At 38.5% G+C, this 13320-nt stretch overlaps 1 protein-coding gene across 1 annotated transcript in view; it reads right to left on the bottom strand.

Annotated features, from left to right (window-relative positions):
* Nucleotides 1-13320, bottom strand: part of LOC146324794 (inactive dipeptidyl peptidase 10) — a 52717-nt gene that overhangs the window by 4744 nt on the left and 34653 nt on the right. Inside the window, exons 8-18 of the mRNA XM_084720405.1 lie at nucleotides 13196-13316; nucleotides 12195-12349; nucleotides 10517-10614; nucleotides 10209-10332; nucleotides 9791-9832; nucleotides 7723-7827; nucleotides 5715-5806; nucleotides 4553-4600; nucleotides 2180-2298; nucleotides 1249-1296; nucleotides 69-167 (exon numbers count right to left, since the gene is read on the bottom strand). Coding sequence (XP_084576531.1) covers nucleotides 69-167; nucleotides 1249-1296; nucleotides 2180-2298; nucleotides 4553-4600; nucleotides 5715-5806; nucleotides 7723-7827; nucleotides 9791-9832; nucleotides 10209-10332; nucleotides 10517-10614; nucleotides 12195-12349; nucleotides 13196-13316 — 1051 coding nt within the window. The remainder of the gene's footprint in view (nucleotides 1-68; nucleotides 168-1248; nucleotides 1297-2179; nucleotides 2299-4552; nucleotides 4601-5714; nucleotides 5807-7722; nucleotides 7828-9790; nucleotides 9833-10208; nucleotides 10333-10516; nucleotides 10615-12194; nucleotides 12350-13195; nucleotides 13317-13320) is intronic.

The raw sequence follows: 13320 nt of genomic DNA on the forward strand, positions 1-13320 counted from the left end.
TCCATGATCTTATGACTGCATCTTTAATATCAAACCATAAAATATAGCCGGTGGTGTCAATATTGTACCGTGGTTGTCTGCAGGGAGCGTCCTGAACAGGGTCTCAGGGAGCCTCTTGTCTTCCAGAGCTTTAGATAGAGGGCTGTTATCCTCCAAGACAACGTATCCTACAGGAGATAAAACGACGGCATGACAGATTTTTAATCCTCAACATCAAGACAGAGACCCCAGCAGGTTGTGGATCAAATCATCATCCTCTCAGCGGAAACAGCAGTCAGTGTTGCCAGATTGGTTTGATATTTTCCAGCCCAATAATTGCTCAAATTCTGCCCAAACCGATGAAAAATTGACCAAATATTAACTACGATAAACAAACGATAATTTACCCCAAATTTCATGTTAAATATGCGATAATTATCAAGTATCATAATTAATTAATTATCACATACTCGCCATGAAATTTGGGGGTGATTTCTGGGTAAGTTCAAAGAAATTTCAATTATGTTACTGGGCAATTATCACCCACTACATGAAAATGGTACTCTTGCAAATGCTCACATATTTAACCATGGAATTTGTGGGTAATTTGGAAGTAATTTGTGGGTAATTTCTAAGAAATGCTACTTGGTATTTACCACCTATTTACCATGAAATTAGGGAACCTGTAAATTGAAGTAGTACCTTTTTTCCCCCTCTGTCATATTATGTATTTCATTTTTATTAATATGTTACTAAAAGTATTATTTACATTCATTATTTCTTTTTCACTTGCTTTTGATTGCATACTAATTGATACTACCATCTTGTTGCTGTGAAAATTCTATAAAAAACATAAATAAAAATGGGGGAAAAAAGGAAAAAAGTTGTGCTGAGTGACTGGATGTTTTCACATACTACAGAATACAATTTATGAAAATATTTTATATATTCTGTAATATATAATAAGTCATATACTGTAATATACCAGACAAAGCAGCTCTATCTGGCAACACCGGCAGCAGTAACTGTAAGCCACAGGCAGAGGGCAGCGTTCACAAGCAGAAAATTAATGAACCTACATTCTGGAGTGTTTGAATATATACCACCCTCTGCAGGCTGTTGTTGGAAACTGCAGATGGCCTGTGTGAGAGAGAGTGTGTGTGTGTGTGTGTGTGTAAGCATGTGTGTGTAAGCGTGTGCGTGTGTGTGTGTGTGCATGTGTGTGCGTGTGATTATACCATGAGTCAGACAAGCAGATGTAACACTCACTGGAGGGGTCTTTTGTACTGTGAACTGTCACTTTGGGGACTCCTGGGCCTGGGGACATTTTCAAAAGACAACATTATGAAACTGTCAGAGCAGCATGAAGCATTCACATCACAGAACAGAACAGAACCCTGAGTGGAGGTTCTATCCAGAACCTTTCCACCTTCTAAAGGTGCCACCCTTCTGTCAAGAACTCTTTTATATTCCAAGAGTTTCATCTTGACCTTTTATATCCCTTTTCTATCAATGGTTTCATCTAGAACCCACCTGGGGGGTTCTGCTGAGAACTTCTTTATATCCCAAGGATTTCATCAAGAACCTAACCACAGGGTTCTACTGAGAACCTCTATATATTCCAAGAGTTTTACCTGGAATACACCAAAGGGGTTCTGCTATGAACCATTTTACACTCCAAAGGTTTAATCTAGAATCCACCCAAGACGTTCTACCAAGAGCCCTTTTATGTTCAAAGGGTTTCTTCTAGAAGCCACCCACAGGGATCTACTGAGAACCCTTTTACATTCCAAGGGTTTAATATAGAACCCACCCAGGAAGCTACACCATGGACCTTTTTATATCCCAAGGGTTTCATCTAGAGGCCACCCACCCAGGGGGTTCTACAGAGAACTCTTTTATGTTATGGTACAAAGAACGGTTGACTAAAGAGTTTCAACAATCGTTAAAGAACTATTTCTTCCAAAAGAGGTTCTTTGGATAAAAATGTTTTTTAACAGAACCTGTAGTCTTACATAAAAACCTTGACAAAGCCTTTCTTCAAAAAAAAGGGTTCTTCAGAAGCAAATGGTTTTTGGTAGAACCTCAGCCCTTTAGGAAGAACCCTTTTGGAACCAGTATAACCACAAGTGTGCGTGTGTGTGTGTGTGTGTGTGTGTGTGTGTGTGTGTGTGTGTGTGTGTGTGTGTGTGTGTCTTACCGAGGCAGTAGAGGGTGAAATGTGTTTGATTGGGGCTGAATTCAGCTTTAAAGAAGCGACACCCGTCTATGAGATTACAGGAAATGCAGCGGCGCTGAAACACTCCGTCCAGGTCCACACTAGGAAATAAGAGATAGAGAGACGGGGGTTATTGACCACAAGAGAACAATAGGACCGTTTAAAGTGGGTTGATTTGCTCCAGGTGAGGGTCAAACGAGTTCTAGGATATTAAGGAAAAGTGTCAGTTTCTTCAGACAATCTATTCAGGCAGTTGACTTTTCAGTAACAGATGGGGTTCAATAAAGCTGGACATAAAAGCAGTTACACAGATTGCTCTGTTAGGCGGTGGCGAGTCTCTAAATGTCCCTCTGCAGTCCTCTGCTTACAAATTTCATACATGATTAATCACAGATAACGTTTAAACAAGCCATCATCCCTCCTCCATAATATTGTGCCATTTCCTGATGCCTGAAGCCATGTAAGCTAATAAAAAGATATGAAACCGAGGAGGCTGATGAGGGAACAGATAAACATGTTTTTCACAGAGGAGACTATAAGTCTCTCAGTGACTCTGCAGCGCAGTGGGTCTTTGTCCACTCGGTGGGGTTTTTTGTTATTAATGAGTCACTTCAGCTCTTTTCAGCCCTGAGCGTCTACAGCAAACAAGAATAAAGATTCACATATCAACACATTAGTGCGCAGTTACTCTTCTTAATGGTTTTTTAGCCACGCTAGTGGCCACGTGGCCCCAGGGATGGGGAATATTAGTTAGTAGGTCCACCACTGTGGTCTTAACTGAAACTCAACGTCAGATGGAGAGCACATTTTGTTCAGACATTCATGATTCACAGACAATAAATCCTTACGACCCAACTGACTTTTCCTGTGAGGTTCACATTTGTGGGTTTTTTTGGGGGGGGCAGGGTGGTTAAGTAAAATGTCTCAACAACTTTTAATGGATCGTGATGAAGTTGTACGCACTTTAAAAGACCAGTATGTAGATTGCAGATGGCCACAAAACTTGCATGCAACGTGGAAAGCGGAAAAATGTTTGGTTTGTCCATTCTGCTCTACTGTAGAAACACGGCAGTGCAACATGAGGCCTGTGGCCTGTTTTAAGTTCAGTTCTTTATTTGTGCATATAATTAAATGAAAGAGGAGAAATATACAATAAAATTTTAAAAATGCACAGGTTGGATGAAACCCCTAAAATTAAAATTAAAGAAGGCTACACTGCAACAATCAACTTTAAAGAAAGGAGAGAATACAATATCCACAAAAATATGCCAATATGCCACATTTTTCCAATAACCCCCTGTAAAGTATACACTGGACTAGGGCTGCACAATTAATTGAAATGTATATGACCGAGTACAGAATCTGCAACAGCATTTTAATGAAGTGCTGTGGTGCTGCAGAGATGCTCTGCCCGAAAACGTGTTTGTTTGGCACAAACCCCAACAAATGTCATATCATCACAATCAAGTTTAATTTTTTTTCCCAGTGAAAATGACAATTGTGATGTACAAATGATCATATGGCAATATCTGTCAAAATAACTGCAATATGATTTTTTTTTAAACATATCATGCAGCCCTACACCGAATCTTGATCGTCTCAGGCTGAATTGTAAAGAAGAAGAGTGATCCTTTCATATTTCACCTGGCACCATCATCAGGGTGATACTTTTCAATTTGTCTGATACTTTGTGTTTAGTGCTAATTACCAAATGTTAACAAAATAAGACGTTAGCATGCTGACATTAGCATTTGTCTTAAAGCACCAGTTGGGTGCAGACTAGTCCTGTTAATAACAAGACACACTACTTCCATAGCTGCATGCTAAGGATAACGCAGACATTACATTTCTATGTATTAAAGATGGACTGAATGAAAAAAACAGCTCTTAAAAATGCATTTAAAACACAAAATGGAAACTCACAAGTGACCAGTCCACAGGGCAGTGCATCTTGGGAATCTTACATCTGTTTGTTACCATCTTGGACGAGTATTAGGGCCAGGCATAAGGGAAGAAAATTAGATTTTGCATTTTGAGAATGAAGTCAAAATGTCAAGAATAAATTCGAAATAACATTTGGACTTTATTCTCAAAATGCAAAATAAAAAAATCGTCCTCCTCTCATTTTTTCTTCAGTATGCCTGACCCTAATGCTCTTCTGGGATCATGACAAACAGATGCAATATCATTATTACAAAATAAGGGTTATTTGTTGTAAATGCAAAGGAAAAATATTCTTTCTCTGATTTATTTTTTTTCCTCATGTAGTCCTTCTTCTCTTAGTTTGAAGCATTTGCAGCAGAGTGTCTGTTGTTGGTCGAGGTTAGATCATATTTCACGGGGAATCATATTTACCTGTAAACGTGTCTGCTCTGTCTGGATTCTTCTGTACTCAGGAAATAGCTGATGAGGAAAAAAAAATATCCACAGACACAGCAAGTTACTCAACACTTCCAAAGAAATGCAGATCACCTTTGGGCATCTTCACTTCATCATAATTATTCAGGATATCAATTATTCATGACAAGAATCGATGCATCCTTATTTACATACCCCAGCATGTTAATAAAATCTCTGTATCACATTTCATTTGTTAAGCACCATTAGTGATGGTGATTTAAAACATCTGAGGACTGGATTTACATGGAAGTGTATTATGGAAGCCATTTCTGCCAATGTGATTAAAAAAGAAAAGGTCCTACAGGTCATTATAATGGGAAACGTTTTGAAAATAATGATTTAGTCTCTCAAGACAATGATTTAGTCTCTAAAATAATGATTTAGTCTCTAAAATAATGACATAGTCTCTGAAAATAATTATTTACTATCTGAAATAGTGACTTATTATTTCAAAATAAAGACTCAGTAGCTCAAAACTTTCTAAAAATAGTTTTTCATCATCATTTTTCATCACATTGGTGGAAATGGACATCCATAGTATATTGATCACTTCTATATGGATGTAAAAGATAATTGTGAGGCAGAACGACTTGTTTGGAGGTAAAGATCAGTATCAACCCTTTGGCGTTGAGACTGCAAACTACTGACTAGATCTACAATCGACTTTCCTTGATTCTCGGTGATGCTCACTGCTCACTTAATCAGTTCATGAGGGGTTTCCGCCCCCAGCAGGATAAAGACAGATTTAAACAATGATCCGCTCTGGTCAAGTGTAAGTAATCCTGGGTCCTCTTCAGTGGTGATACATGACCACAAGTATCATCAGGGTCAAAGCTGTTTCCTTTGGCCTTTGGCTGAGATCAATGATACATGTTAAAATAAACCTTTTAGTTATTTTTAAATGGACAATCTTGTGTGTACCATTCACTTAGTATCTGACCTAGCGAATTAAATTTCTCTCCAGCAGCCGACACATCTAGATTTTGCTCTCAGCTTACAGCGAGAAATGATCATTTTAATGATGGCCACTATTCCTCTCAACCCCCACCCCGTCACCCGGCTGCGAGCAGGGAGCGGGTGATTGAACCCAGCCCCGCACAGTGTGGCTCTCACATACATTTTTCCAGCCTTCTCATCGAGGGCGCAGAGCAAGGTGACGTCCCAGCTCCCCGATGTCAAGAAGCGAGGAGGGACGGAGGGGATGGCAGGCTGCGTTACACAGAGAAACAGAGATGAAGAGGAATGTAGAAGCAGGCAGATATACTGAATAAAAATAGGTGCAGAGATATAGCAAGTGTGTGTCAGAGGATGGAGGAAAAAAAAGAAATAGATTCATGAAGTTAAAGCAAAAGAAGGCACTGATGGCTGCAGACTATACCTGCCGACCTCAAAAATAGGGAGGATTCAAAACCAATGATTTTGAGTAGACTTTGTGTCCTTTATTTTGCTGACTTTGAAAGAATGAAAATAAAATAATAAGTGCATTGCAACAGCATTTTCATGTTCGATATTTTTTATTTTACCTTTACTTTTGGGGAAAGAATACAGAATAATCTGTCCCTCTGGCATGAACTTGCATAGTTTTATTACATTTGTTTATTTTTTGCCCAGCCCCTAAAATAAATTTGATGCAGCAGATTTCACAAATGCATGCCCCTTTCCTTTACGAAAGAAAGAGTCGACATTTGGAGTCATAGGGCCTATACATCCTGTTCAGTGCCAGAAACAGGTTGTGATAATAAAAGGGAAAAAAAGGTATGAAAAACTGTCATAAAGTGGCAGAAATACAGGAAAATGGTTATATCGAGAGATAATAAGGAGAGGGAAATGAGAAAAAAGGAGTCTCCAGGAAAAATAGGAAGGGTTGGCAAGTGTCCTACAGACAGAGTTCATAAAATATTTTAAATTTTTTATGAGAGAAGCAATCACAGAATTAGAATTAAAAATCGTTGAAGTTACAGGTGTTCCTGTTCCAAGAGTAGAAAATACATTTAAGCATAAAGAATAACAATAAAAGAGGAATACAAAATAAGAAGTACGCATGCAAAAATGGGTGCTGCAGTCCAGACAGTGAATTGGAGCCATAGACTGTACTTTAAATGGGTTGAAACTTTATTAAATATACAGTCAATGTATATTGACTGTATATTTAATAACAGCCTCATCCGCTCCAGGATGCTCAGGCAGGCTGCAGGAACACTGCAGGAGCGCAAGACGAGTGCAACACTGTAACTGGAAAATAACAAGCGACGACAACAAGTCCTACACTGTTAAGTTTATCAGCTGTTTATAACTGTCGATTGTTCTACTCCTTCTCAAAGATTATTAATGATTTCCACTCATAAACAGACGCTTATTCTTTCTGCAAACATTCGGCATTAATCTGAATTCCAATTAACATGAAACAGGCAAATTAAAAAAGTTATTCCAACCCAGAACAGACATTTCAAAGGACACCACAGCTGCAGCATTGTTGTCATAGAAACAAATATTTCTGTTTAGCATGTTCCCTTAATCTCCGACGACATAAGTAAAAGTCAATTTCTCCTTTAATGTAAGTTTATTTTGGCAGTGGGACTTAATTAGTGAGACAGAGGAGAGAAAACTTTGGATTTGATCCTATAAGCTAGTAATGGTCTGAATGAGATAAAGGTGTGGGACTACACTACCCAACAGCTATAAAACACATGCCCTTTTAAATGCCAGATCTGCTTAAATATTTAATAAGAACTGAGAGAAAAAAAGAAACACAATGTCCTTCCCAATATGTTTCTAAAAAAAGCATCATCAAACATTTTTTAATTGGCCCACTGAGGATGAATAACTTGTTAAATTGAAATGAACTGAAATGAATTCCTTCAATAATGTAAAGGGCAAGCCACTATTAAAGTTTTAATGGCTGAAATGACTCCTAAGATAAAAGTGGAGTTAAAGTAATTAGGGAGAAAACAAATGCAAACAAATGGCTTCGATAATAAGAGCAGAGGAGGACATTGTACGCAAACAAGACTTTACGGTGTGTGTGCTTCGTAAACACAGTTTTATGTGACCCCCGTTGAAATGTTAATGACCAGTTTTGTCAGAAATTATTCAAGGGAGACAGGAGGGAGTGAAAGTTAACTGACCTGGGCCGAGAGACCGGCGATGTGGTGAAACTCTCCACGAGCGCCTTGCTTTGCTGGCAGGATCGTATAAAACACAGAACCGTCTGCTGAAAACAACGGCACGTCCTGGAAGAACGAAGAAGAGCAATAAAAAAGATGGTAGCAGAGCTTCGATGACTAGTTGACTAATCAATTTGATTTATTTGCAAACTATTCCAATTGATTCAGTCATTTTTCAAGCAAAAATGTCAAACATTTATCTGGTTCCAGCTTCTTAAACGTAAAGATTTTCTGCTTTTCTTTGTCATTTGATAATAAATGAGTTTTGGACTGTTGGTTGGACAATTTGAAGTAACTGTGATGAACCTTGTTCACAACTGTTTATCATTTTATAGACTACATGATTAATAATAGTGGGGCTGAAACTAACGATTATCTTCTTAGTTAATTAACCGGTTGGTTATTTGATTAATCACTTAATGGCTGTTTGCCTATAGAATATAAAATTACATCCTTAAATGATATTAAAGATACAAAAGACATTCAGTTTACTGTCTGAGAGGAGTCATAAAACCTGAAAATATTCACATTTAAGATGCTGAAATCAGAGAATATTTATTTTTTTCTTAAATAATTACTCAAACCGATTTATCGATTCTCAAAATACTTTGCAATTAATTAAATAATCGAATAACAATCGATTAATTCTAAATAATAGAAAACAATTGGCAGACTAATCGATGAAAATAATTGTAACAGCCCTAGACAGCAGAAGTGACGGACTTGAGTCACATGTCTTGATTCGAGTCAGACTAAAGTCACAAATTTTCAGAACCTGACTTGCTTTGACTTGGTATTTGTGACTTGAGACTTGAGACAGACGACTCAAAAGGACTTGACTTTTTAATGTAACATTTGCATTTTATCTAAATATTGAGAAGTTACGTTTCAAACATGGTTGAGTGGTTTCCGGTGCGACGCACACAAACCTGGCAACCAACTGCAGACCAGCAGAGGTCAGCAGACGAGACAGCTGTCATGGAGGAGGCTCGTCCAAAAATAATACAATTTGGATTTGAGTATTATGTGTAATTTTAGCTAAATTATTACCTGGTCAACGTGTTTGCTAAAAAGCTGTGTTAGACTTGGCTTTGTTAGTTTGTTTATAGGAGAAGTAATACGTTGCCTTGATGAATCTCAATCCCATGTGCAACTCTCATGATTCCACGCTTCATACTTGTTCATATTGGAGGCTTTTTATTGACAAAATGTCAAATATCAGTATGATTTGGCCTGTGAGGTGTAGGTCCCTGGCTGCAACAGAATGATCATCTTTTCATGACCACTGTCTTTTAAATGATTTAAATGTAGAAACTGAAAACTGAAATGACTTGCTGAACCTGAGCATAATTCTTATTTAGCTTTCATTTAGAAGGGAAACTGAGTTGACATATCATGGTTGAGACGCATCTGATAGCAATATCGTTTAATGACTTTATCAAAAAATAGCAAGCTTTACCCATGTTTGATCAGTATTCCTGCCTTTTTTAAACCAGGCAGTGAGGCAGCGGTCTTGAGGGCAAAGCTAATCCTTTTTATGCCTGATTAAATCATGTTTTTGTAAAGATCTGACAGTCGATGGAAATCTGGGACACAACTTTAAAGGGTTTGCTTTGCTTGCTTTGCAAGATACCATAAACCTGTAGCAATAACAGTCCTGATAATCATGATACAGATTTTTAAATCGGAGACTGATGCAGCTCATCACCAAATTCAGTAGATGTTTTTGCCTCCTTGAAATAAGTCTGCAGTTGTTTAACACTAAGCTACAGCTGGTGATCGATCCGTGACAGTTTGGGTTCAAAGTGAAAAAGGGTGAGTGTCTTTCATTAAAGTGCCCCGCTCCTCCTCCTCCACCCACTGCTCTCCACCGGGCCTTGTTTGATTCTCTCAACAGTAACTTAGGACTTGAAAAGTTAAGACTTGAGACGTGCTTGTGACTGACTCATGTGTGACTTACTCCCACCTCTGCTAGACATAAGGGACGAATCGACCTGAACAGACTCTATGGAACTTGAGCGACACGTACCTGTCGTTGGTTCTGCATGATGTCCATGGCCATTTTGTGTTTCTATTGATTTAAAAATCACACAATATAGAGATGTTTATTAGTCATGGCATTTACAATGAGCTTACATCACCATCTAAAGCTGATTTAAGTAGCAGTGTACGAATAAAGATTATTATGTGCATCAATTATTAATAAGTAACTGTGAGGATTTACAGAAAAGAAACAAGAAATAAAATTCTGCAGTACATCACTGAAAATTCTTCTCATGCAGGAAATGACCTTAAATATTAATCCAGCCAGAAGACATTTGAGAGCTTAAGGAAATCAATTCTGACTCCCAACACCGAGTAAAGGAAGCAAAAATTCTATTAAGGCTGTATTTTGCGGCAGGGGGCTGGTTTGGATTACTAATGTGGAACGAGTGATGACCACTCACCTCCGAGCATGCCCCTGTGGTGGCCTCGCACACGCAGAGCACTGATTGGTTCTGGGCACGATTCAGCCAACGAACCGCGAGGCGGGTGCTGCTGATCCAAGTCACCATGGAGATGTAGCTGTCTCTGAAGAGGCGATGCAGAAAATGATACGCGGGGAAAGGATTGGAAAGTGATGCAAAGGGAAATAAAAAAAAAAAAGAAGAAGCAGTGAATCCAAAAGGAGCTCGGACTGTGTAATCATTTCCGACAGGTAGTGTCTAAAGCCTTCAAGGTTTATTCTGTTTTTACATTCACTAAGATGTTCTACCTGGCCCTGAGGGAGTCGGGAGGCATCATCTCCAGAGTATGAGCTGGACCGTACAGATTCACCACAAACAGACTGACTGATGGGATACTTGAGCCCGCCTGTGAGCACGAGAAAAAAGAGAAAGGTGATCAAATAAACTCATGAAAAATGTGTAACTCAGTGTAAATATTGGAAAATCTTTTCAGCAAATAGCCACGCTAGCAGGAGATGTGTGGGAACTGAGTCAATGACTTGACCTGAGTCAGACTCCAGTTGCAAATTTGAGGACTAATATTAAAAAAAGATGAGTTAACATTGAGTTGACATTCATGGCTTGAGATGTGTGTTTTTTAAATTAAATATTTGCATACTCAAGTACTGGAAATCTATTTTTCAGACTCTATTTGATGTTGCTGCACAAGTGACAGAACCAGATCCTTTGATCTGACTTAAAGGGACAATTCACCCCCAAATCAAAAATACTTAATTTCCCCTGGGCCTGTCGTGCTATTTATCCATCTACACTGTTCTGCCGTGAGTTGCAGGGTTTTGGAGATACTGGCTGCAGAGATGTCTGCCTTCTCTCCCTCATAATGGGATTAAATGACAAAGGAATACATTTTAAAAATTCAAAACCAGTGTGTCTTTGAAACAATCATGACCCAGTTACTTAAGATAATCCACAGACCTTGCTGTGAGCAGTTTCATATAAGAACTATTTCCTTTCTCTTAGAAAGAAAGTAGTTCCAGTAGATTCTACCGCAGAAACAAAATAGTTCCTACATGAAACTGCTCACAACAAAGTCTGCGGAAAAAAACTTTGAGCAACCGGGTCATGATTTCTAGAAAGAGTGACTGGTTCTGAGTTTTTCAAATGTATTTTTTGGCGCTTTGAGAACCACAAGCCGAGTGCCATTTAGTCCCATTATATTGGAGAGAAGGCAGACGTCTCTACAGCAGATATCTCCAAAACCCTGCAACTCACACCCAAAGTATCCACTGCAGGCCAGTGGACAAAAATATGTATTCTTGATTTTGGGATGAACTGTCCCTTTAAACTTTTGTGGCAGGGAGTAAGTGTACAAGACTTTGTGCAGACATTAATGGTGACCAGAGGCTAAATCCTGGTGACGTTGGTGATCTTCCAACTTTTCCTCTATTTAACATGATACCTAAAGAACTAAGGAACATCAGATCTATCAGTTCTTTCTTCAAATCAATTAAAAAGTATTTGACAATCAAACATGCTGTCATCACCTGGAATGTTGGTTATGTCATTGTTTAATCTTATGTGCACTTCTTTTAGTGTTTTTTATATGCCATCAATTTGCGAATGCATTTGAAAATTAGCCTGCATAGCTAAATCTGGCACATGTACATGAGCCAGAGTGTTCATGCTAATTAATGTGCTTTGTCCCCTCTTGAATTAATAAACTAAAAATGAACATAAATGCAGGTTTATGACCAAATGCCTGCAAAACTACTGACAACTCCATCAGCCTCAGCCATGTTTTACATTTCATCTTACTAAGCAAGCATGCTAACACGCTGAAATAACACAGTGAACATGGTAAACACTGCACCTGCTAAACAGCAGAAGGCTGCTGATGTTAGTATTCAACTCAACACACCGCTGTGCATAAGTACAGCCTCACAGAGCCACTGAGTGTGGCTGTAGACTTAAGTCTTGTTGTTTTACCTTGGGGTAGGGGAAGACGACATTCGACGGGTAGAGACCACCTAAGAAGTGAGGTATTTCCATCACAGGTGTGGCAGAGTTGTTGATGGTGAGGTACGCCAGCCGGGCGCCGTCCATGGACCACCAGTGGGCAACATATGTCAAGAGAATTTCCTCTGTTTCAAAAAAACATGTGCAAATTGTTACTCATGATTATTCCTGTCTTAGCTTTGCAGATTTTTCACTCCACACTTTATCAATGACACAACATTTAAGTCTACGCACAAATGTTCAAGACTGACAAACTTTATGGTCACTTGACACAAACCATCATCTCTTGTGAGATTAAATGTTAAGTCAACAAGTTTTGATTTTGAGTTAATTTTACTAAAATATATAAAGCTTAGTTCCAGACCAATGAACAGCACATACATTGTGCGCATAGAATATATTTTGATAGTCGAATGAACTAAAAATGGCTGTAAAAATACAGTATGAATTCAATGTTTTCATGGTCATACTACATGTAGTCAATTTCATGTTCCATAAAATAAATAATTTGTGTTCACTTAACATAACAAAGACACATATTTACAGCAGGAGTTGTTGTGTTATGCTGCACACAAAATGTTTTGCTCTCTAAACATAAAACTGCAGCAATTTCCTGTGTTTTATTACCAACTCATTATTCTGCTGCACAGAGAGTTTAGTGAAAATGAGTCAAAGCGACGTTTATTTTTAGTACAGGTGCATCATGTTCACAGGCTTGTGTGAAAGTTAAAACTCTCCTACGACCCGTCAACATGTATGATGGAAACCTGCTGTTTATCTCTAATACAACTGCATCTCTTAAGTTCTTTGTGTGAAATGAAGAACCAACTCTTCAAGCTAAGAAAATGCAAAAGGAAATCAAATCTGTTTGTTCATCAGTTTGACTGAACAGTTATTGGTTCAACTTATGCAATATCTTGCAACCTAAGTTCAGTTAACTTGCATATTTAGGTTGAACCAACACGTTGTACCTTCATAAGTCCAGTCAGAGAGCCCGTTCACCACGTTCTGCTCCTGGTCGGTGGTTGTGAGACGTAAGGCTTCGCTGGTCACACTCGGCTTGTAGTAAATATCTCCGTCGAACACGTAGGCCTGG

Source organism: Lutjanus erythropterus, chromosome 6 (genome assembly GCF_056507025.1).
Source record: "Lutjanus erythropterus isolate fLutEry1 chromosome 6, fLutEry1.hap2, whole genome shotgun sequence".
NCBI lineage: Eukaryota > Metazoa > Chordata > Actinopteri > Lutjaniformes > Lutjanidae > Lutjanus > Lutjanus erythropterus.